The sequence below is a fragment of the Polyodon spathula genome, chromosome 1, assembly GCF_017654505.1.
Source record: "Polyodon spathula isolate WHYD16114869_AA chromosome 1, ASM1765450v1, whole genome shotgun sequence".
Classification (NCBI taxonomy): Eukaryota; Metazoa; Chordata; class Actinopteri; order Acipenseriformes; family Polyodontidae; genus Polyodon; species Polyodon spathula.
This window is the reverse complement of record NC_054534.1, coordinates 7,175,602-7,201,874: the sequence shown is the minus strand read 5'-3', so window position 1 is coordinate 7,201,874 and position 26,273 is coordinate 7,175,602. Positions and strand designations below refer to the sequence as shown.

At 39.3% G+C, this 26,273-nt stretch overlaps 1 protein-coding gene and 1 long non-coding RNA gene across 2 annotated transcripts in view; one reads left to right on the top strand and one right to left on the bottom strand.

Moving 5' to 3' along the window:
- The window catches only part of LOC121313244, a 39,485-nt gene that overhangs the window by 1,673 nt on the left and 11,539 nt on the right, over positions 1–26,273 (bottom strand). The gene's annotated exons all lie outside the window — the stretch shown is intronic.
- The window catches only part of LOC121313229 (neuroendocrine convertase 1-like), a 30,524-nt gene continuing 6,044 nt past the window's right edge, over positions 1,794–26,273 (top strand). Inside the window, exons 1-10 of the mRNA XM_041245560.1 lie at positions 1,794–2,134; positions 4,405–4,509; positions 7,442–7,564; positions 13,207–13,353; positions 15,474–15,550; positions 20,614–20,702; positions 22,469–22,641; positions 23,233–23,445; positions 23,658–23,758; positions 23,957–24,190. Of these exons, the coding sequence (XP_041101494.1) occupies positions 1,952–2,134; positions 4,405–4,509; positions 7,442–7,564; positions 13,207–13,353; positions 15,474–15,550; positions 20,614–20,702; positions 22,469–22,641; positions 23,233–23,445; positions 23,658–23,758; positions 23,957–24,190 (1,445 nt within the window). The 5' untranslated portion in view covers positions 1,794–1,951. The remainder of the gene's footprint in view (positions 2,135–4,404; positions 4,510–7,441; positions 7,565–13,206; positions 13,354–15,473; positions 15,551–20,613; positions 20,703–22,468; positions 22,642–23,232; positions 23,446–23,657; positions 23,759–23,956; positions 24,191–26,273) is intronic.

Genomic DNA, 26,273 nt, shown 5'->3' with positions numbered 1-26,273 from the left:
CAAATCATCTTTTTCCACTACAATGTAGAAATACTGTCTAGGTGAGTGGAGGGGATAAGCTAGAGGGGAAAAATGTGTCTCAGTGTTCTTGAATTCTGCATTGATTGGCTGGGATTTTCCCTGCAGGTGGCTAAGGGTGGCGGCATTTAGATCGTTAAAACAACTGACTAGCAGTCTTGCCCCCTAACTCATCTGATAATAATAATAATAATAATAATAATAATAATAATAATAATAATAATAATAATAATAATAATAATAATAATAATAATAACTGTGATAAGCAGAATCCATAATTGTGCAGTTTAATTCATCAAACCCCTGCTGGTAGAGAGACCCGTTTTCCATAGAAGAGGTATTGACAAAAGTATCGCTTCTTCACTCCCACACCCGTGACTCATGCGTCTAAGAACACGCATTGCGTTGGAAGGGGGGAGATGTGATCTCTAGAGACAAGAACCCTTCGTTAAAAAAATATGCAAGGCTAAGCATGAAAGAAACGATAAAGCGTGGCGTTACCTAGGTTACAAATTCTTCACCTGGCAATGTAATGGTGCTTTTATTTTTCCAAGGTGACTAACTATGATTAATGAAAGAAGATGACCCACATCTGACAGTTGTGAATTTCGTGTGAACTAATCAACAAGGCAGAATTTTGAAAAATCCAAGCCATCCTGGTTACACATCAGCTCGTTATCAACAATATATATAAAGGGCTGCCCGAATTATTCAATCAGAAGCCTTCGCTCATCTAATGTTTTCACATACATTACATTACAAGAATTTGGATAGGATAGGTTTGGGATCGACTGCTGTACAACCTCTCCAGTGCTTTCCTCATTAGAAACTAGAAGCAATGCTAACAGCCCGCACTTCAAGAAGACGCCAAACGGATGATGCATTCCCTGTAACAAGCACGACATTCAAGCGCGGGAGCTGTTCAGGGCGGTGGTGCTGGAATCATTATTGTGGTCGTTTAAAATGTTAGCTGCATCAGATCACCAGAGGAGAAAATAAGATAGTTAGTGTTGGGTAGGAGCTGGTTAGTTTCCAGACGTATAAAATTACATTTTACAGATGTATCATACACAAAATGATAAGTGTACTTAAACGAGCTTTTTATTAAAACAAGCAAACATTGGTGGCAATAAACACTTCTCATAAATGCGCTGGTGAAAACAAACAAACAAACAAACATCTAAATCCAAAAGAGACTGCGTAGTTATTTATTTTGTATACAATTTCCACTGTTAATAGGGCTTCTGTAAAACCCAACAGGAAAATCATCTGTCTCTGAAGAGTAAAGTAAGCGTTATATTAACCAACATAACTATCTAGGTATAGATTTTGTGGTAGAATACCTTGTCGCAAAATAGGTATTCCAAAACCTTTTTTAAATGTCGCCTAGACAACATACAAAATACCAAGATCTAGTTTTATCCCAGGCAAGCAATATTAATTTACATCAAATAAATAAATGCATAAATAAATATGATGTATATTAAATGTGCATAGATAGATAGATAGATAGATAGATAGATAGATAGATAGATAGATAGATAGATAGATAGATATAACAGGTTAATAATTTATGCATTGAAGGTTAAGGAGATCTATGCAGAGTATGTTTTGTCACAGAAGAAGCCTTCATAAAAACAAAGGGGTTATTTTTAGATTCTTCGCTCACTTGGGATTTCAGAATAGATCCTACTCCAGGTAGACTGGATGTTTGACGTCAGAGCCAGGCTTGGTAATTTTGACGTGTAAAAACAGAATCCCAACACATTCCCATCTGTAGCTTGCAGGTTTATTCAATAAGGCAACACAGAGGCGCTCGGTCCTGTTCTTGTTCAGTGTTTATACGGTGTCTTCTATTTGTAGAAATAAACTAATGAAAACAATCTATTTATTTAGCGAAGGTTGTGTAAATATATAAATCTGCATTTTTACAATGGATATGAGATGCTGCCTGTTTCTCCGCTTTGCTCCGCTTGCTATTTGTGCCATTTTATGTACTGTGGACATTTCTGCTTGTGAAAAACAATATCTCAATGAATGGGCAGCGGAGATCCCCGGAGGTCCTGATGCTGCCAGAGCTATAGCTGAAGAATTAGACTATGAATTAGTCAGACAGGTAATCTTTACACCTTATTTGAATCTGATGTGATCTTGGAAATATTCCTGTAAAAGGATCTATTGAACATGAAGACAGTAATGGCCATACGTTTACACAAATCGTTTTAAGGCACGGATATTCATCCATCTGTCGGCAGCAGTAAAATGTATATTTTTATTTTGAGTTCAAAGGTGCATGATATTATTTGATATAATATTTTAAAAATACATCATTGTTGTACATCACCATTACTTTCGACCTTTGTAAAAAATAAATAACAAAAAATCATGTGACAGGCCGTAGGCTACTCAAAATAAATAAATAATAATAATAATAATAATTATTATTATTATTATTATTATTATTATTATTATTATTATATAGACCTTACTCGGTTGTACTATTTCACCACCACGGGGTGTTATATCGCTTTTATTTTAAGAATTCCTCAACATTCTAAATAAGCTTTATCTTAGAAACTACATTTATATCTTTGCCTGCAAGTTTCTTAATTAAACTGTGCATTTTACACATCAGTATAGGCTTCATATGTCATGGTACACAAACCACATCACGTTCTTTCTATGTAAGTCTGTTAAGATGCATTGAAATACTATATTTCCATGTCCATACTTAGAATTTTCAAATTAATAACTGTTGTATAAAAATAAAGTTATAGCTCATCTGAATAGTTCTGCTCTATATGCTTCTGTAAAACCTAAATAGATATACACAACGCAGTTTACATCGGTTTAAGGTTTTATAAAATAAATAAATTTAAAAAAAAAGTAAAGTTGTATTAAATCTATTAATAGTCCCAAGTTAATTTGTTAACGGGCAATCACGAACATGAAATAGTTAATAGAGAACCTGTTCTAGGACAATCACTAACATAGCATACAGTAGTAGAATCCGATCGCAGAACTGCAGTTTAAGTAAGTGCATTTTGGTCACTATCTCTCATGCTGTCATTTACCATTAAACACAGAAGAGTGACTCCCCCAGTGCGTGGGTAATAAAAACCTATCAATACAGTAATACTTTCATATTTCCATTTAGTATTTTCTAACAATAACACAAAAAAAAGCTAGTTTCACTTTTAAACTAGAAATTAATGCGACTCGACCGTATTCTGAGTCAAATTACTCAAGATATCATTATAACTACCCTTTTGTTTTAGTGGTAATATGGACAACCAGAATAGGCATTAGACATACTCCATGTAGTTAACCAAAATACAAAAAAAAAACAAAAAAAAAACAGGAATGCACAATCCAAATGTAACCTAAAACTAGTCTGTAGTCTCATGAATCTGAATGAATGGATGTGGAAGTAATCTAGATAGCTGTTATATGTACGGCATAGTATATATTAAGGTGTGTGTGTGTGTGTGTGTGTGTGTGTGTGTGTGTGTGTGTGTGTGTGTGTGTGTGTGTGTGTGTGTGGGTGGGGGATGGGTGGGGTGGGTTTGTTTTTAGCTATATCCCAGTGAACTGGACCACCGATCTCTGGTCACTTGGACAAACATCTGAAAAGCTGTATTGCAGCCTGTGAGGAATGTTTGTACTGAAGTTAAATGTTCCACATTTAATGGGCTTTCTCTGTCTAAAGGCCATGTAGCTCTTCTGTCTTCTAAAGCAATATCGATTTTAAACCAAAAGTCAGTTTGTTTGTATACCCATAGTCGAACTTGATCACATAAAAACATAGAATAACATACATTTGAATCCAGTTGCTCAGAGAATTTGGTTTGTATCACCCAGGAAACACAATGTCACATGACTGGGACATGGCAGCCCTACAGGTCAGAGATTGTATTCAAGCAGTTAAGTGGTTCATTATTCTGTACAATACCCATGCAAGAAATGGAAAGTCAAGATCGTAATCTTTTTATCTAGGAAAGCAGAATTGAAACTGCCTCAATATTACAGTATCCATACAGTATCTATTCTCTTTGCTTGATTCATGATGCCATGCGCAAACCAGTGATTCCTGGAGCTTTCCCTTGCAAATAGATATATACCAGAATTATAGAAGAGTGAGAAATTATATGAATATTTTGTTGAAATACAAACAGGCATATCCTGAAAATGTAAGGTGGTGTACCGCATTGAGGTTTGTTTGAGGTGTATTTCCTGATGTATTTAAATGACTGCTTGTGGTCAGTCAGTGCTGATTCTTACCCCTTTACTGTGTTCCAGGAATCTCTTAGAAGTGAGGTAGCAGGCTAGTTCTCAAGTGTCTCTTGTGATTTGTCATAAACACTTTGTAAATGCTTTTTCTTCCAGATTGGATCACTTGAAAACCACTATTTATTTAAACACCAAAGTCACCCAAGAAGATCTAAAAGAAATGCAGATCACTTAACCAAGAGGCTATCGGAGGACGAAAGAGTAAGTAACTGAATTTGAGTATTTATTTTGTACTATTGTTTAGTCAGGCTTCATTGTGCATACACACATAGAGTAGGCAGTAATATACAGTATGGTTTTAAGTACCATCGACACAAGAGTATGTATTTAAAACAAATTGACATGTTTTTCTTAGCCTTCATACATTTTAGTAAAATATGTGGTTAAAATATATTTGATATGATTTAAAGTAGCAGTCTATGCAAGTTGTTAAAGAATATTACATCTGACACTGTTTTATAGATTGAAAAAAGGTATAGCAACTTCAACTGCTTCTTAAAAAGGATATATACTGCACCTGCATGGTGCTGAATCTGCAGTTTACTCAGAGATGTAACGGCACGCTATGATCATTGTCTGTATATGGTGATATTGTAATGAACTCCATATTATAATTTTTGCACCTTTTAAGAGTATTATATCTGCCCATTCAAGAGTGAAAGACCAGCATGCTTTTAGCCCCTCCACTGGTGTAGAGTCACATTGCAGGCAATAGGGACAGCATGTCTTCAGAGCAGCTATAAATCTCTATATAAGCAGAGGGTCCTCCATATATGTTCTTTGAGTGCTTCAATAATAAACCAACACTTCATGGAAAATAATTGAGTAATTTTAGTTTCCCACAGTTTCAGCACATTCAAACTACTCTAAAATGCTCTCAAATACTAATGGAGTACTGCAGATGTCATTGTTTCAATGAATTGCCATCAAGCCAACCCACCTGGATTGCATTTAATTAAAAACATGATTAATTCCTTTTTAGAGAGTTTCCAAGAACTAATACTAGTCTATATTGATACATGTACGTAAATTAACTACAGTTGTATTATAACAGCAACAACAACAACAACAACAAATAATAATAATAATAATAATAATAATAATAATAATAATAATAATAATAATAATAATAATAATAATAATAATAATAGACTCCTTTATATATGTATGTGTATGGCCACTTTTGCATGTTAAAAGCTGATTCAATGATTGTAACAGGGGGATGTTACCTGCGTGGGACGTCACTGAATAATAATGAGGCAGACACAGAGCAGTGGGTGTTGACACGCCACACAGGTGTGCAGATTTAATAAACAACATACATGCTGTCACTAGGGTACCAGCCACGGTAGTCCTAGTGTCACATTTAATAAAGAAAACAAAACAAAGCTTAAAATAAGTCTGCCATTCAAGGCAAGCACTACTAAAAAGAGGCGTTCCACTTCAGGAACCTACTACACTACGAAACCCTCTCTATACTGACTGGGATCAAAGTCTCCTAAACTAACCTACTGTTGTTGCACCCAAAGTCACCTCAAGCTATTTGAGCTGCGCGCAACTTCTCCTGGCACGGTCCCTAGCCAATCTGGACCTCCCGATCAGCACAGCACAGAGTCTCTGGGCACGCCCCCTAGCCAATCTGCACCTCCCGATCAGTTCAGTACTGAGCGAGCCTACCTGCTCAATTAGTTGCCTAGCAACGCAGCTCCTGTTCCACATCCCATCTGCACACATCAGTGCAAAAACCAGCAACACAGTCGTCCCTGTCACAGTGATCTTTTCAGCTGTTCAGTAGAGTGCACTTTCGTTCATTTGAATCCAATAGACACTGCATTGTAGCCTTCTCGTTGGCCTTTGTAAAAGCATCTCTAATCTGCATTTTTATTCACTCTCCAACTTGCTGATAATTGTTTTCCTAGACTGATGTGAAATCATGACATTTCAGTCTAAAAAAAAGGAATACATTATGATGAAAGATGAAGTGACCTTCTCCTGTGTAAAGCACCGGTCGTTCAGTAACAATGCCTTTGCTGAGAGGGCAGCTGAGAAGAATAGGAATCGTGTTTGTTACTTCGCGCTGCTCTTCATTTGATCGCAACCAAGCCAGAACAATATATATATATATATATATATATATATATATATATATATATATATATATATGCTTGACATGTCATTAATTAAGATCATTTTGAAATGAAATGCACATGGTTGGGTTTCATGATCAGAAGGCAGTAAGCCTTATAACATTTTCATAATGAAAGCAAAATGTCAAGTGCGGAGGAATTGAACTGAATAATATTTGTGAACATTCCAGTGGATATCAGGAAAAAAAAAATGAAACTAAAAGTGGATATCACTCTCAAAATGAATTTGAAGTTGGTGTAACTCAAATTCGAGAAGTGTAACCCAGACTAACCTAATGGTATATACCTACTTCTTTAAAGAAATGACCATACATTTTGGATGTATGGACAGCTTGTGTCCAGTTATAATTCGATTTTCTTTATCCCCTAAACCCTGCAAGAAGCTCAGCACCATACCAGCGTATTTACACACACAGCGGATAGCATCTGTCACCTGAATAAGCTGACCTCTTAAACAAATAATATCACATGCCATAATGAACAGGCTACACACAGACAACTGGAAAACAGAGAGGTTGTATCAATGGTACTCTCTGTTGCATCTATCTACTTTTCTACCAATCTTTTTTCCCCTAAATAATACATCCATCTAATATTTTCTCGCAAACACACAGCTACATTGTCTGGCAAACCAGTTAGAATGGCCTGCTACTGTACCGATCACCAAAGCATGTAGCTGCTTGAAACATTGTTTGTGTGGAAACAGATGTGATGCATATGTCTGTTGCTTGCCTATAATACATTGCCTTAGTCTCAAGCTATGCTTTCAGGTGCTGGTTTTTTGATGGTAACATTCAGGACTCTGTCTTGATAAACACCTTGGTCCCTGAGATCCTTGTGCTTTCCCATGATTGTTGCTGAATAGTTGCATGCAACACTAGCTTTAGTAAGTCACATGACCGCAAGATCAGCAGTTTGGTTGGTACAGCACAGCACTGCATTTGCATTAAACTGATCTATTGATGCCGCATGTTGGTGTTACTCAGGTGTCTTGGGCAGAGCAGCAGTATGAGAAGCAGAGAAGGAAACGGACTCCCCTTCGAGACTGTACAGACTGCGCAGTGGAGAAGCTGTTTGATGACCCAATGTGGAACCAGCAGTGGTACCTGGTGAGTGTCTTGTGTGCATTGAGAACCGTGTTTTTATTACCATAGCACAGGAAATGTACAGTGAGCAGGTTTGTATTTAAACCCAGTTTGTGCTGGAAAAAACAGGAAGCTAATTTACATCTGACTCTTTGAGCGGAAAAGCCAATTACACAGCATACAGTCATTACAAAAGCTAAAAGCACATTAACATGATAGCAAACAGTGCTTCTTTATGAAATCATAATGGTATTACACAATACAGTAGTAAGTGGCCATGTAAATAATTTGAAACATTATGATTTTTGTAGCCTGATAAAAATACAATTCTGGTAATGTATATTATAATTCTTTTACTATAATTTTAATCACATCATAAGAATCTCTGACCTCCAGATCTGATACTTTTCCCCTTTCCCATTTTAACTAGTTTGTCTCTTTGTCATGTCTGTCTTGGTTCCTGGTACACTGGTCATGTTGGCCCCTCTCTGACTGGCAGTGAAGTCCAACATTTCATATTGTATCCCTTTCTCTACCTTTAGCAATGTGTTGGCAATCCAGTCTTATATGCTGCTAAGATTTTATTCCCTGGAACATTTGTGTGCCCATCATGCATCATCATCCACTTTGCCGTCAGCTAATATATCTTATTAACACCTATCGGTAACGCTTTATAATAAGTATCAATAGTCCAAAGGTAATAAATATGAACAAGCATAGGATTTTCTAGTGCTCTCACCACACCGCACGCTGTAACCCATGTAATGGTCCAGAAGCACTGAAACTCAACTGTGCTCAACGGCTTGGTCGGTTCTTAAAAAGAAGACAGTCGAGGCTCTGCAGGAAGTGAATAGCACTCTTCCCCCTGGGTCAGAACTAGGGATCCGTGGCCATCTACGTTTATCCTGTGACATCTTTCTTGTCAGTTATGTTACAAATAATTCATTTAAAAAATATCATGTGGCATTTCCTGTTCCTTAAGCAAGACAGCCAAGCTGCGGCTTCACAATGACTTTGAAGAGCCTATAGGAAACTAACCGGTGGTACATTTCATTGGTTTAGGCTTCTGACGCATTCTGGTAAATTGACTTTATTGCTTGCTCTTGTTTTTGAGCGGTAATGTGCTCATCCATAAAGAATACCTTTTAAAGTGCAGGAGAACATTTCCATCACGTCAGAAGTACCTGCAGGGGAAATGGTTTGCAGATTAGTGCGGATTTGCTATACATTGTTCATCATTTATATCTTCCTGACTAACACTCACCCTGATTTGGGGGTATTTCTTGTTTGTTTTTAGTTGTTGACGAAAGCAATGCTTCCCATTGCAATAAACAGTGTACCATGAAACCCATAAAAGACCTTAATGCACTGTAGCGTGCAGTTATGTCTTAGTGCCAGTGGTGGTGAACAGTGCAACAGTGCAGCAGTGAAATCATTTGAAGCACTTTAGTCATCTAGCACGGTCAGCAAGATGCCTCAGTTTATTGCCTTGCTAGCTAAAATCATCACCTGGGATAACTGCATAAAGAGGAATACTTACCACAGCAATGGTTGGTGTAATGCACTAAATACTAACCAGTGAAGCAGTTGGCACCACAGCAAGTCTAGCCAGCTTTGTTTTGGAAGATTGTAGGCCTAATGACAAGCCTGACAAGCCAGACAAGTCGGGTTCATTCATTCCCAGTCTGAATGGAAGCAATGCCTGCTAGCAGGGTCAAATCAATGAAGACAGCAAACACAGGGTACAGAGGTAATGCTTTTCTGTCTGGTTCAGCATCGGAAAAAAGAATTAGGGCTGGACTTACTTAAAGTCTTTAAACTCTTAAAAGGAGTAGACCAAGTTAATCCTAGCCAATACTTCAAGTGCAGCTTTGAAACCAGGACCAGAGGACACAGCTGGATATTAAGTGGAGACTGCCTTAGAGCAAAGGGTAGGAGACTTCTTTACATAGAGAATATTGAGAGCATGAAAGGGGTTACTTTGTCATGTTGGTTATACGGAATCATTTGGTTCCTTTAAGACCCGACAAGAACCGTAAGAGCACTAATGGGCCAAATGGCCTTCTCTAGCTCGTACATGTTCTTCAAGACATACTGATACGCTTTCTGCCATAATGCAGGGTTGAGTTTTAATGTGTCTGTTAATGACAGACTATAACAGCCTTTATTACTGTATATTAGTTTCAGCATTGCTCCACAATAATATGATTCCACATTACTTGTCTGGGTTATTTTTAATAATAAGCTTTTAATGTTTTTTGTTTCCATTTTCTTTCCCAATTAAAATGATTCATGTGCTTGTTTAGCAGAGGGCTCCTCTTAATATAAATTCATAAATACTCTACCTTTACCCAATAGGTTGAAAACTCATCCACCAGCACCTTTTGTCCTGTGGCAGCAGGCTTAACATCCTAATGCATTGTGCCGATAAGTCCCTGCACTTCATCATCCTCTCCATTGGAGACAGGAAGAAAACACAGCTGCATTACATAGCCATTACACTGCAGCCACTGCCTGCCCATACATTGATCCCATTCCCCCTTCTCAGTAAGTGAGACAGATTGAATTGTGTAAGAGATACCTCACCCAGAGCTGATGTGATAATAAACCCGGGAGCCCAGGCAAGGGTGACACAGCAACGAGGAGCAATCTTCTTATTACACGCCTCTCCAACAAAACCCACCCACTTTTATTACACAACTCTCTAACAAAACCCACCCTCTTTTAACAGCAAAACAGTTGAAGACTGAAGACCTGAAGAATGAAATGTTGTCAAAACATTTGGTTCTTTACTTTTTTATTCAGTTGCCAGTCTTCAGCAAGTGCACTAGGAGTGTAATTTGGAAAACATGTCAGACAAGTTTTTTTTGGCAAAAAGAATTGCATTTACATTTGCATGCAATCCAAAATAGTCAAGATATGACATCATTCATCGGACTTGAAACTGAAAGGGAAAGTAATTGCATATGTTTTCGATGGAGCAAAATGTAATATTTTCTGTGTGTATAACTCTCAAGCAAACATTGTTTGAATGCCAATGAAGATGATGAGCGTTAAATAACAAAACCGATACAGTGAGAAATTACAATTCACATCCACAGCAGCCCTGTAACTAAGAACAAGTATGCAGGGGTTTGTAAGTGACGCACATTCAACTGTGAATATTGCATGAGCTGTTAGATGATTAATAATACAGCGCAAGGCTGCACACATACACTTAGAGAAAAGACAATATTACAGAAATTCTTTATGAATTGTGGCCAGGATGGCACAGTTGAATGTATCTGGATGCTGGCAAGTTGTTATTTCCTCTTCTTTTCACTACCCCACCTTCCTTTCCCACTTTAGTTCGGTTGTATAATTTATTCATGCTTTATTTATAGAAAAGCCTCTTCAGTATTAAAAATAAGATAATATATCTGCGGCAGGATTTGTAACGAGGTGGTGCTGACTAAGGGTGCTGAAGTAGTTTGAGTGAATGGAATTTAATCAAATATACTCCAGTTTTTCAAGGGTTGTCATGGAGAAATCTAAAGAGAAGTGGCATTGCATTGCTCATCCAAAAGGTGAACCCTACCGTGTTTCACATAGAGAGAGATTTGTCATCGCTGGGAGGGGTGGGTATAGACCAGAGGGTTGGAAAGCATTATATTTATTTCTCTTGACAGATTTGGCCCCATGTGAAATTATCAGCAGATAAGTTGTACTCACTAGCAGCTTTTACTGCGTGCTCCTTCCTGGGTCTGAGCTGATATCCTCCTGCATTTTTCTAAAAATCACCTGCTCTCTAATTGCTCAGAAAGCAGTGGTGGACAACCACTGAAGATCCATTCCAGTCTGCATTTTCATTCCAACAGATACTTAATTAGTTAGTTGACCCTTAGAAGGTCTAATGAACTAATGTAGGACCTGCTTGGAATAAAGACCTCTAGGTCTTTAGGAAAGCAAAGCCTGAAGGTCCATGCTTGTTAGCCTTCTTGCCACACTTGGTAAATTAAACAAGCATGGCACTGTTATTGATTTATGTTCTCTGCACGCCTCTCTATATAGTTGCTGTGCATATTAAGATGCCAGTAGTATACTTGTTCTCTATGGAGAACCAGGAGACATATCTTTCTATTGCCATGTATCTGACACCTTTCAAGTTGTATGGGAGGTTAAGGTTACGTGGGAAACACAAGGAGCAGTGTAATAGTACTGGGCTGTGATGAGTCATAGGCTGCAGTGATTCTCTGCAGATATATTTCTATTGTTTTTCTTCTCAGTTGTGATTCACCCGGGTCGTCTGAAAATTCCTCCTACTGCTTTCAATTATCAGGGAGCTCATTTAATTGCCTCGGGCTCAAAAATCTCCAGAAGCATCACAGGTTAAAAAGCCCCAGCTGGATAAAGGGTGTTGAGGCTCTAGCATTGAATAGCCTTTTCATATTCTGTGCTGCTGATGCTGCATGATTTTTTTTTTAACCAGGTCTCATTCAAATCCAACTGGATTGTTCCAAATTACATCACACTGTTAAGCAAAAGCAGAGCTTAATATAAATTGTCTAAATTCAGCTTTTAAGTATAGATTTAAACGTACTTTCCGTACTCCATTACATGAACATGATAAATGTTCATAGAGTGCTCTGGACCCTTGCTTGGAGGCTTGTGGGTTATTAGGCTATCTTCATTATGGTACTCTATGAACATTCCCGGTCTATCATTTCTATGCTGATGATGCCCAAATCTTCCTCTCTTTCCCCCTCTGACTTTCACATTTCCTCCTGTATCTCTACTTGCTTTCAGCCAGATCTTCCTAAATGGACTCATCATCTTAAACTCAACCTCTCCAAATCAGACCTCCTTTTCTTCCCCCTTTTCCTCCCCCACTGCTGATCTCTCTCTTTCTCTCTCTCTATTTCTCTTGAATCCACCACCCTCTCTTCCTCCTCATCCACCAAGAACCTCAGTGTCACCCTCAACCGCTTCCTCTCCTAATCTCAGCACATCTCTACTCTGGCACGCTCCTGTCACTCCTTCCTCAGCAACATATGCAGAATTCGCCTCTTCCACACCGACTATTCCAGTCAGCTCCTAGTTCAGGCCCTGGTGCTGTCCCACCTTGATTACTGCAACTCCCTCCTGGCCGGCCTCCCTGCCTCTGCTCTCCGTCCACTCCAGCTCATCCAAAACTTTTCTGCCCACGTTGTCTTTTCCCTTCCTCATTTTTCCCATGCTTCACCGCTGCTCCGCTCACTCCACTGGCTCCATTCTTGCACCCCCCCCACCTCCTCCACTCCTCCTCACTCCTCCGCTTCCAGATCCCGCTCCTTCTCCACACTGGACTTTACTTGTATAAGCACATATTTTTACTATAAGTTTAACTGCTCTTTGTCGAACTCGTTCTTAAATGTAATTATTTACTGTAGTCTTTATTTTGCTCTTATTTGAATTTAGTCTTATTTTCTACTGACTTTACTGTAATATTTACTGTAATAATGTTATACTTTGTACTGTGATATTTTGTAACAACTCTAAGTCACCGTGGATAAGGGCATCTGCTAAGAAATTATTATTTTTATTATTATTATTATTATCAGTTCATTCGTCACATCTGATCCGTTATCATAGAAAGCATGCTATCGAGCTAATATGTATTAAGTGTCTTCCTCTTTTCTTGATTCAAGCAAGACACAAGGACCTCACCCTCACTGCCCAAACTGGACCTCCATGTTATCCCAGTATGGAAGAAGGGAATTACAGGCAAAGGCGTCGTCATAACAGTGCTGGACGATGGGCTGGAATGGAACCACACCGACATCTTCAGGAACTACGTAAGAGTTTGTGCTGGGTATTACCTTCAGAAGCCCTGCTATCGGTGACGCTAATAAAGGCCCTATTTTATCTGAACAGCGGCAGGTCTTAATGCATCCATCCGTAATATAATAAATCTTTTCTTTTGCAGACCTTATTCCACTCTTTTTAGATTCAAGGGTCAATAAAACAAGCATGATAGTCATCACTCGCCACAGTGAAGTGGACTCTGAAGTAGGGAAACCTGGTTTAAATGATCAGAAAAACAAAACGCCCTGATTAATGACGTATCAGACAGAGCTCACTTCCCATAGTTAATGACTGCTTGTGATCTGCTGTGCCTTCACCAGAACACACAGCATCCAATATTACAACTGGAAGCAAAAACACCATATGGAAATATACAAATAAAAGGAAGAGTTCCTGCGATTAGGAAATAAATTACCCCTCATTACCATTAGTAATGTCATCGCTGGATCAGTCTTTTTTTATTGCAGGATATGCAATTTTTTTTCATTAGAGCGCTGTTGTTGTTATTTTAAAATGAATATAGAGTGTGATAATATCCACAGTGATCTTATCAGGAGCTTGTCGACATTGACGCCTGTTATATTCTGGCATTCGGGACATTACAGTGTGGCGAGAATAAGCAGAAAGTAACATGAACAGAAGAGATATAAAGCATGCTTGACTTATTTATTTAGGAGGTCAAGCAGCTTCAGCATGACTACTATCAATGGAACAAACAGCTGGCTTACAAATACAAAATAAATTAAGTGACGTTAAAACAGCCATTCCACCATGTAAGTGAATAATTAGTTTTCATTTAGCATGGCTCGTGCAATACAAGACTTTGCCTCCCTCTGTAGGATATTAGGCTTACAATCCAGCCTCAAACGCCAACCTTTTTCATATGCAATACATACAGTATGGCCAGATCTACAGTTACAGGTGAAAACGTGATTGCATCTCTGAATATATTTACTGTCTTACACATGCAGACTGTTAATACAACACAGATACAACATATATTTTCAGATCTCGCTCAGTATTCAATAGACTGACTGATGTAATGCACTTTCAAATCTAGGAACCCAAGAGAGATGTGTCATTGCCAGAAGATTAGTCTCATTATTGTTTAGATCACACTGACATTGCCTTGCTTTGTTTCTATATGTCTAACTGCGTTCTCATGAATAAAATAAAAGGCAAAATACATTTCCTGTCTGGGTTGATAGAACCCTTTCTCAGTTGATGCTGTTGTGTGTTTGCCTTCCATCCAAAGAGATATATTGATTGTTATAAAGAATTATCAGTGCCGCTTTATTTGAATTAGACCCTGTATAGAATTCATGTACTGTAACTACATGAAATTCTGCTTTTCAGGTGCATTTCTGACACTTTTGCAAGTACAGAATCCATCGTGTATCCGCCCGTCACATGTCCGTCCTAACCATTTATCCTCCATGATCAAGCTCTTCAGCAACGTTAGTTTATTCTGAGAAGATTAGGTCATATCCTACTAATGTTTTCGTACACTGTGTTGTATGTGCTCTGTGCGCTACCATTGCTGGTAGTTTCACATGAGCTGTTCAGTGAGTTGACTTGATATATGTAAATAAATCCTGTTTGCCTGCGAGGCTTATCAACTTGAACCTCTGTCTCGATCTTCTGCCTGTCACTCAGCAGCGAATGCACGCACCCACATGGCAGATGTCTACCCTGTCACAGGCATTAAGCCCTGTGTCTTTCTAAACAAGAGATTTAGGGGCGCTTCCTAATAAAAACAGGATCTCCCAACAATAATTGTGTGAATATAGTAATTGTTACAGCCATGTATAATGGCATTCAAAACAGGAGTCATTTATGTGACTTTGTACATATCCGCCCTTACTCTGGTCCCACTGCAGTCGGACACGTGATGGATTACTGTATTGAAATCTATGAAATACTATAATGAAAAATGTTATGACCAGAAATTTGTCAAATGTTATGAAGATTTATATGAATATTACATCGGGTTTCACACTGACATATGCAACTTTCATGAAGGTGTTATGAATGGTACAGAGTCAAGTAAACTGTTACATAATTACAGGTATCTCTTGCTTCTTTACATTATCGCCTCCTATTTTCATAGGATCCAGAAGCAAGCTTTGATTTCAATGATAACGATCCAGATCCCTTTCCACGATACGACCCAACCAATGAAAACAAGTAAGTCAGACTTCTCCTCAGCGCTTCAATAACAAACTGAGAGGTGAATTGAATGTCTTCAAGCTGCCTTTTATGTCTCCTGGTGAAAGAATACATAATCAGAAAACATACTGACCCACATGTGCTGACTCAGGCGTTGGGATTATGGGAATACAGAGTCATCATCTATTAGCTCTCCCTACAGTTAAACCATGACCCAAAGTGACTCTAATGTATTTTTGGGGTTTTCTTTAGTGCTTGTGAAACAGGGCGGAGGCTGGTTACACAATCGAGCATCTTAACCATAATCTTAACCTCATCTCATCTCATCTCCAGGGGACAGGACAGAATCCATAAGGCAGTGAATCACACCGCACTGCCCGTTACACTTGCAAAGCAATGCCAGATGGTTGGCCAATAATCAGTTTAAAAGCAAGACTTGCATATAATCTCATTCTCTAAGAATCCGAATTCTCAACTGCTGATAGTTCTATTTATTTTGCATGGTTTTGTTTTCTTTGCTGCTGTCTGTCTTTGCAACACCAGATACCTTTAATGTGACTCCCCCAGTGGAGAATCTGTTGCATGCGGAATGCAGCCTCTTCACACAGCATTGCTCACTGTAATACCAGTCAGTATAACCAATTGTTGTCCTGGTATCTTTGCCATGTCTGAAAGCATATAATCAGTGTGCTGATTGTAATAATTATACTATATATTCTTCCACACAAATTGACAGCAAAGTGTTGTCAAGTAGCAGCAACCCTATAATAATGATCAATCTACGTGAGACTTCAGCCGTGATTTTGCAGCAGCCTGTCGCACACTTGGCTCAGTGCAAATATCATGGAGTCAGCTAATCTACTCTGGCTAGGTGTAATTCAGAAGTCAGTGGTCATAAATACAGCACAGGCTTTATCTCTATGTACGAGTGTCAGGAATGTATTTTCTTTCCATTCACTTTCCACTCATTTTCTATTCATTTTGAAACATTTTCTGCAATACAATACAAAGCACCAAACAGCCTTGACAAAATGAAAACCTTCCAGGTCGTCTTGGGGTCATGTTTTCAGAATCAGGGCTGCTTGGCTGTGCTCCTACTGTCTTCTTCCAGTGTCTATTTCAACTGCACTGCATAATCAAGTATAATTTCCTCTCAACACCACTGTACTGCAGCCCTGTAATCCACTTTCACCCCCTCCCCCATCAGAAAAACATGCAATCCACTGCAGCTGCTGTCACAAAGCCACATTGCTTTTCCAAAGTAGCAGCAGCTAAGAAGAATGTGTGACTGGCCAGGGCAATACTTTTAGTCACTACATTCAGAGAGTCTGTTCTCTCTCTCTCTCTCTCTCTCAAATTCAAATTGGCTTTATTGGCATGACGATAGAAAGAATTGTGTTGCCAATGCACAAACATGGCATAGCGGACTAAAATACATAGACAAACAAAAAAAAAATATTATACCAAACTGTACCCCCCCCCCCCCCCCCCCCCCCCTATATTAAACAGAAACCCCTCCTTTTATATTAAACAGTACCACCCCTCTGTCTATATTAAACAGAATTGCTCCCTCCCTCTCTCTCCCTCTCTTTTCCCTCTGTAGTGTGATGTGTTCACGGTTTGTCCCTCAGGTTATGACAGGTCTCCATGTATTGACCAGTCAGTCTGGCTGTGCGTTTGTCTTCCCCCAGCAGGATTGACAGCTTCTGGCTAGTGTGCATTTTGGGGAATTCTGGGACTAAATCGGCAAATTTAGTAAAAAAAATGTCCCTTATGCTTTTATGTTTATCAGTGTGTTAGGAAGTGAATCTCTGTCTCGACCTCTCCTGTCTCCCAGTGACCACAGAGTCTGTTCTCCCTGTCTATCCAGGTCTGCCTGTGCCTGCCCTTTTCAATGGTTTTCAGGTTGTGGTCACTGAATCGGTATTTGGTCAGGATCTGCCTCTGCTTTGTGTTTCTGACAGTTACCAGGTAGTCTGCCAGGGCGTAATTTCTATTTAGGGTCAGATAGAATTCCAGTTTGTTTTGTGTTTTAGTATTTCTGTTCCAATGGTCCAGATAGGAGTGTTTCATGCGTTTTATAATTTGGTTGACACTAATTGGAATGGTTTTTGCAGTGCTGTCCTGAAGCTGGCTGATGTCAGTGCGGCTCAGCTAGGTGAGCTTCAGGATCAACTGGCTGAGGGGACTCTTTTCTGGGCTGAGCTCTTGGTATTGAAGGGCTTTATGATGGAAGGAGTTTGTGTAACTATTTTTTAGATGAATCCAGTATTTTAATGCTCTTTTTTGGTTATTAATAATCAACAGATAAAGGCTTAATTCAGCCCTGCATGCATTGCTTGTTGTTTTTCTTTGTAATTTGATGATGTTTTTGCAGAACTCAGCAGGCAGGGATTCTGTGGGGTGTTTGTCCCATTTTGTGTAGTCCTGGTTGGTGACTGGACCCCATCTCTCTCACTTGCTCTCTCTCTCTCTCTCCTCTGTAATAGGAAATCCGGGATACAATCCATTAGTGAGGACATTATTCAGTTACTGCTCTGTGTGGGAGGCTATACTAGACATCCAGGAGGAGGAATTACTGGGTTATTTCATCTTAAATAATGTGCAATAAATGCTGTAGTAGTTTTTACATTGTGTGGAAGTTGTGGGTGTCAAACCAAAGGGATACAGTAATTCCTAGGTGTCTGTTTCAGTTGATAAGTGCTGATTATTCAGTTTGAGGGCACTGCCCAAATGTATAATAAAACCCTGTGGTGGGATGCCCACCCCTTGTGGATATGAATTTATTGTATGTATGTATTTTCATTTGTATTATTTGTTTGCCATTATTATTATTATTATTGTGTTTGTGTATGGAGGGATGAAAGCTGTCCAGCGTTATTGTTTATTATTTGAGACTGGTGAAAAGCCGCTCTTATGAAATGTAGTTGGCGTGGATGGGGTTAAATCACCATGCCGAGAAGCTGGAGCCTCTTAATAAGGTCATTGCTTAATGGGTAATTAAGGCTCCAGCCACAGAGTAAAAGACCCACTCCAGGGTCATTGAGGGAGGAGAGTGTGGAGGAGTTGAGAGAGAGAGCCAATGCTACCAGCAAGTGAAACAAGGTACTCATTTTATAGAAAAGATTATTTGTTAGTGTTTAGTTTGTTTTGGCCACTGTGCCCATTTCTTGTGCGTGTTTTGTTTTATTATTTAATAAAGATATGTCTGCGGCCGTTTTAGCCCCATATCATCTGTGTGTTGTACTGCTTCCCGGACGCTGATGTCACCTACCATGCCACTCAAGCCATTCTTTGTGACAAACCCTTAATGGAACTTGACCATTCTGTAAGCCAAATAGGCAAGATTCTTCTTCTTCCATTTTTATCTACACCACAAGAAGTTATAAATCATAAATGGGAAGTATGTAAAAATATTGAGCAACAATCTGTCTCTGGGGCATTCAGAGATTAGATGACTGAACCCAACAGCTTTGCCAGGAGGTTCACATTACTGACAGCAAGGACAGGTTTGAGTAGAAACCCTGTCAAAAAGAGATGCTTGAACCCATCCAGAGCCTAGCTGCTGCTTTAGCTGCAGGGTTTCATTAGAGCAAGCAATACAGAATGGAATGTAGGCTCTGCCACTTTGACAAGTCCATGCTAAGTCTAACAGCCTCACTAGGACCAGTCTTCAGGGGCAGGAGTACCCCAATAGGGTTCCTTTGAGCAGTCAATGTGTTCATGTGGCCTTTAAAACATCTTAATAAAATCCTCTGAAGGCTTTTACCGGTGCTCTGAAAAGGCATATGGAGCGTTCTGAAATGTCAGACTCGGTTCGGTTGTTGTGCACTGCACTATTCTAATTAGATCTTATTCAAAAATAGCTCAACATCCCTTCTGAACTATCTAACATCATTGGCTGATTCATCCTATTGTTATGCGACATCCATGCACCTCTTTTCATGATTTCAGCAGAACAAATATCCTGTTGTCATGTCATCGTGCTCTGCCAGTCTCCAAAAGCACATCTGTGAGCCCCATCCCTTTGAAGTATCAAGAAGTGCTTTTGTGACTGAGTAGGGCTACACTTCACTTGTAGATCTCCCATAAATAAAACTATATCAAAGGGAACAAATGTACTAAAGAAATGACATCCATGGAAATCAGTGAAGTTTCCACAGAACAGGTTCCATTAACCCCACAATTAATCAGTGGTCCACACTGATCAGCATTTTGATCCATCAACTCGTCATTTGAACAGAATTTGAAATCAACTCTTGACTGTTTGTTATTCAGTGACAGTTGTCCAGTAGATTTCACAATGATGATAATAGTATAGGTGTTGTAAAGGCTTGGTGTTTCAGCCTAATGAATTGAATGGAGAGGCTAGGGCTGGTTGTGAGAGACCATTAATTACATGAGGCAGCCAACCTTTCATCTCTGCAGAATTAAGAGGTCACGGCATAATTTCCTTGGAATCAGGAATTCCTCAAAAGGAACCAGTAACTGGATTCTACAGGTTCAGATAAAGCCAGGTGCATTCTGATTCAATATTGGCGGAGCAACAAAACTCCATTGTAATTCTAATAAAATGTAATATTTGAAGGTATAACCTCTTATTTAATATTCTGCTCTGCGTGTTCTCTGTCATTCTCTGTTGTTGTTTCTTCTTATTCTTCATATATTCTTCTTCTATTTATTCTTCATATATTCTTCTTCTGCATTATTTACCAGACTTACTAACTATTGTCACCCTAGTGAAAGCTGCATTTCTGAAGTGAGTTTGAAAAATGACCACAATGAGGTGTGCAGCTGTAATTTAGGTTGCAAAAAAGCATACAAATCTATGTATAGCAGTAGCTCTCAACTGTAGCCCCTCAAGGTCTGTTCCAATCAAGTCCTAAATTATTTAATTAAACCTTAGCCAGTTTAATTAGCTGATGTAGGACCTGGTTAAAAACAATATCTGGAAAGGAATTCAGGGTCAGAACTGGGAAAGAGTGGTATAAGTCTGTCTAAGGTAAATTGTCATGGATAGCAATTGCCCTGATATGAATGTTGAATAAGTCCTGACAGGGTTTTGTTCTGGTTGGTTTCAGGCACGGCACCAGGTGTGCAGGAGAGATCGCCATGCAGGCGGATAACAAGAAGTGTGGAGTAGGGGTGGCTTACAACTCAAGAGTAGGAGGTAAAGTGATCCTTTTTCAAATTCACCTTTTTTCCCCATTTCATTGCCATGGTGGTTGAACATAAATTCCCTCCTACTTAGTCCTGGTTGTCAAAAATCTGATTAAAACAAGATTAACCTATTTTTTATTCAGATTTTAAGATTGAGTGTTTGACATGAAGGGAGGTAGAAGTTCAAATTTATGAACCCTGCAAGCACTCGGATATTTGAAGCAAATGTATTCCATGGTATGAAAAACATTCTATGTGCTCAAGATCTTTATGTTGGGAACCCCTTGTTCTTACATCTTTAGAGCTACTGTACATGCACAGGTTTTTATTAGGAAATGTAGCTATTTGTGTGGTAAAAAGTAGAACGATATAATAAATAGTCTTCTATTTTCCAGGCTTGTGCTTATAAAAAAAATGTGCGGTACAGAGGAAGGAACGTTATATCAACTGGAGCTTAGCCAGGGTAGTACCAGAGACAATGACAGAAATGATATCAGCACAGTCTATGAGAGGTAGGATCATCTGAGATCGTCACATTGACGTTTGGCTGTGAGACTAACCCTGACCCCATGTGCACACAGTGCATGTTCACTAACACTACAGTGTGTGTCAGCTTAGAGAGAGCTAGAGAGATACCATTCAAGCCAGTATGGAACGTGATAGCTAGAAATCCAAGCATTCCCAGCAAATGACCTGAGCAGTTTTACTAAGTAGTATCTTCATGTGGTTAACAGTCATCTCTAGACCTATGCTGTACCCTAGTGCAATAATGAATTAATAAGACAGCCTTTTCCGTGCTCACAAAGCATGCTCTGTTTACTCTTGCTGCTGGGGTATTGGCGTTTCCTGGCAGGCAAGCAGCTTATTTTAGTGGGGAAATTCAGAGCAGCCGAGCCATTTGGAGAAAGCTGTCTGGCTGAAAGTGGCTAAATTCTGTCCCTGGATCATTTGGTCCAATGAGCTTAACATCTGCTGTAAGTTCCTAGTCACTGTGTACTGAGCACAGCTTCAGCAAAGAGGCAGGGTTTAATCACCAAGCAATAAAAAAACACAGTGAGAGTTCCACAGTACATTAATAATATTAGTGATAATGGGCCATATTTCCCACTGGGCTATAATGATAAGGCGTGTCTTGTTTAATTTAAGGCCAGACAATCTCTGCATATCCAGACTTTCTGTAATTATGCCTGTTTCATTTTTTCCTTTTCCTGTTCAATTACTTTAAGATCAAATTTTATGTTTTTTTTTTCTTTTTCTGGGATATATATGAAAGTAGCGCAGAACAGTTACGTAACAAATGAAAATCATAGCTTGCCTACACTGTACTGGGTGTCTATTGTAACCCTCTATAACCAGGCTGTTTTTTTTAATGTTACGGTATCTGGTCATTTCAGAATGCAGTGTTGTCACTAAATGGTTTCAATGTAAAAGAAGTCATTTTGTTAAAATGGTTTATTGTATGGTCGTCTGTAGCCAAGATTGACAATTGATTCCTCTTCCTATACTGAAGAGCCCCTAATGACGAATTGACAAGCAAGGGTATTTGTTAAGAATTTGAATTAACGTGCCAGAGGGGAAGGCATGCAAGGGGACAGACTGCTGCAGGGTGACAGACTGAAAACACTTAAAATGAGCACAAACATCACGGTTTACATGCCCTTTGTCCCTTCATCCAGTGTCCCACACAGTCGTTTCAAAATGTTGAATGCATACGTTAGATAGATGACTTGTGGCTTATTCGTGAGTCCCTCACCAAGTTCGTGGTGTTTCAATCAGGGATTAGGATGCTGGACGGGATAGTGACAGACGCCATTGAGGCCAGCTCCATTGGGTTCCACCCGGATCATGTGGACATCTACAGTGCCAGCTGGGGGCCCAACGACGACGGCAAAACTGTGGAGGGGCCTGGGCGGCTCGCACAGAAGGCCTTTGAGTACGGCATTCAGAAGGTTAGTGGGAAACTGGATTCAATGATTACTGGATTGCAACACTTTATCTGTGTCATCTGTATTTTCTTAATGCCTTGAAATTCCTTTTGAGATGAGAGGTCTGGGTTTAGGTGTTCATGGAGTTCATGTGGTTGTGTTCTCTTTCACGGCACATGGATCCAGCCAGATGTTCAGCAGAATTGCAGGGTTGCATAAGTACTCTGGTTATTACATTGTCCTCTAGTACATGACAGAACATGACATTTCTCTATGAAAATGGTCTGTGGTGCCATTTAAAGTATTCTGTGATTTAAAGTGAGGTTAAACTATAAAAGTATATTCACTAAGTTAGGGTGAATGGAGTGCAAGGAAAGGGGTTCTGAAACGCCTTTTCTCATTCCCAGCATTTCTTACGTTCCTATTTTCTTGTAGACCCCCTTGTCTGAGATTCAGAGTTAACACTTGAACAATATATTATACATACTGTGCAGAAAACATATTTTGCAATAAAAAGGAAACATACCTAACTGATGGTTACTTTGCTGGTAAGTGGGTTCTAAGGAGTTGTGTGTACTTTTGTAAATAAACATTTCTCTGTTTGTTATTCTGTAGGGCCGTGGTGGAAAAGGCTCCATCTTTGTGTGGGCGTCCGGGAACGGGGGCCGTCAGGGGGACAACTGTGACTGTGACGGCTACACAGACAGCCTTTACACCATCTCCATCAGCAGTGCTTCACAGCAGGGCCTGTCTCCCTGGTATGCAGAGAAGTGCTCCTCAACGTTGGCTACAGCCTACAGCAGTGGGGACTACACTGACCAGAGGATTGTGAGTCACATTCCAGTTCTCTGCTCTGTTTGAAATTCACTCATCAGTCAATTCCACAGTCATTGCTCAAGTCTGGTCTACACAGTAAGAGCTTGCCTTATGAGACCACTATTATGTGTGTAGCATTGGGTTGTTGTGGTCCTTAAACTGCTGTAATGAGTCCACAGTTTGCAATTCTTCTAAATGCCTCCTCTGCCATTATGTATTTCCAGACCAGTGCAGATCTTCACAATGAATGCACCGAGACCCACACCGGGACCTCTGCCTCAGCACCATTGGCTGCAGGGATCTTCGCCCTCGCTCTTGAACAAAAGTAAGACTCTCGTAGCTTTCAAGACTATCTAAAACTTCATTGTCTGGTCTTACAGACCCCAATTAGCCCTTATTTTAGACTACATGACCAAATACACAAATTCATTACAAAGTAATTCCAGTCAGTAATATTTCCTATAGTTTACGGGTATAGCATGCCTACTGTTAGATTGCATAACCCACTCTGTTTGCCTGACAGCCCCAACCTCACCTGGAGGGATCTGCAGCACTTGGTGGTCTGGACCTCGGAGTACGACCCTTTGTCTAGCAATCAGGGCTGGAAGAAGAACGGGGCGGGGCTAATGGTCAACAGCAGGTTTGGATTCGGCCTTCTCAACGCTAAAGCACTGGTCGACCTGGCTGACCCCGAAGTCTGGAAGCATGTGCCAGAGAAGAAGCAATGCATTGTCAAAGACGAGACCTTTGAACCCAGGTAAGTCCCTCTTAGTTTATAGTTTCTATTTTAATTGATTTGATGACAGTCCATGCTTAGCACAAAGTGTCTGCATAAACATATTGCATATACACTCTCAATCAGGGACCCAGTACACATTGGAGTGTAGGGTGTGAGAGACATCTATTGCCATAGGGGCAGACAATCTCTGGTCACAAATTACATATAGTTCATTATATATCATAGTTAATGTAATCAACAGTATCTGCTCTTAAAATCTGTTATCACTCTTATCTTGATTAATACCTTTCCTTTCAACAATACTGTAGATTGCATGATTAAAAAATATAAACAAACAACTCAGGTTTTATTTTACTCTCCTAGTCTCTGTAGCCATGGTAATGGATTTTGGGATTGTCATTAGAAATCATTAGAAATCATTAGAAATCATGAGACATTCTGGGGCTCACCAACAAGTAAACAAATGAAGTTCCCAATATCCATTAACACTGATCCTCCCGAAGGATTCACCCAAAATCCAGTGCTTGAAACGGATCTGGGTACTCCTAACAGGTAGAAAGGGATTTGCAGGGTGGATCAATCCTTTGAATACTTTTTTTTGTGTGTGTGGAATGGTGGTGTACTTGGAATGCTATGCCAGTGTTCCCAAATGTGCTCTTTTCAGATAAAATCCCTCCTCACAGAGACAGAGAGAGAAAGATTTAAAAGCTAGAAACAGTAGTACAGTATTTAGCAGACCCTTCTCTCTGTCTAAGAGGAATAAACAGCGGACAATTGGCACAGTCGGTTATTTGAAACCAAATCTTTCACTTTTACAGGTTCTAATCCAGCTCAGGTCATGTGGAATAGATCACACCTCAGCTATACTTCATTAAAGCCATGGCACTTAGTCATTTAGCATTCTTTGACCTAGGCCTGGATTGCAAGGATGCTCCTTCAGGTCAGGATTGATAGGTATAGGACCCGTCCAGTTTGTGCTGGTGTTACTTGTCTCTCGCTTTGGGAACTAAATAATAAAAAGTGAGGACAAATATAATCAGGTAAAAAAAAAAAAGTGAATGTGCTCATTGAAGCAAGGTTTCCTGACAGAGAAGCTGATCACTTTCTGGTCTGCAGCTGGTAGTGCTGGATTTTATTATTATTTTATTCTTTGTAATAATTATTCCATCTTGATATATGTATGTTTTTATATATGTATGTTTTACACACACACAAACACACACACAGATATTATATATATATATATATATATATATATATATATATATATATATATATATATATATATATATATATATATATATATATATATATAAATTGAGACAACTTATAAACATATTAGTTTATAAACTGATAGCCTAATACAGAATGAAAGTAATATCTCCCATGTCTGGATAACCCCCCTGCCATATTAAAACGATGCTTTTAGTTGTAAGAAAACGCAATTAACTCATCTCTACTCCTGACTTTTATAGGCTCTGTCCCAGATTGCTATGCTGCTGCTGGGTGTAGATGCTTATTAGATGTGGATGCTGTTTGGGTGTGGTTAGCTTCAGGGTCTGACATGCCTGTTCTTTTCCACACTTGTTTTCTGGCTTCTCTGCAGGTTACACATACCTAGCTCCCTCCCCCCAAATACCAACACATTCTCAGCACACAGGACCACCCCAAACTGAATCTACAAAGCAGAGTATTGCACATGAATAATTGTAACAATGTGCTTTCAAACATGTACACACAAGTTATACAAAGTAAATGTTATATAGAAAATGAAGCTTATTGCAACAGTAGTTTTGCTTGCAAATGGATGCCACCCTTGTAGTTACTGTATGCTTCAAACCCAGCCTAAATAAGAACCTCACTACCATCACTAACTGACTGGTACAGTATTTACCAACCACTGTTGCCCGGAGCGCTTGGTAGGTCAGAAATTAATGATTCAATAATTAGTGTGATCATTAATGTCACTACATTTGTTTGCATTGGTTTATTTCCAATAGATCACTTGTTTGTTTAGTAATTCAATACACAAAAATAGATTTAATTTCCAGCCATTTGTTTAGTAGTTTTTATGGATTATCCCCAAACACACACCTTTAAA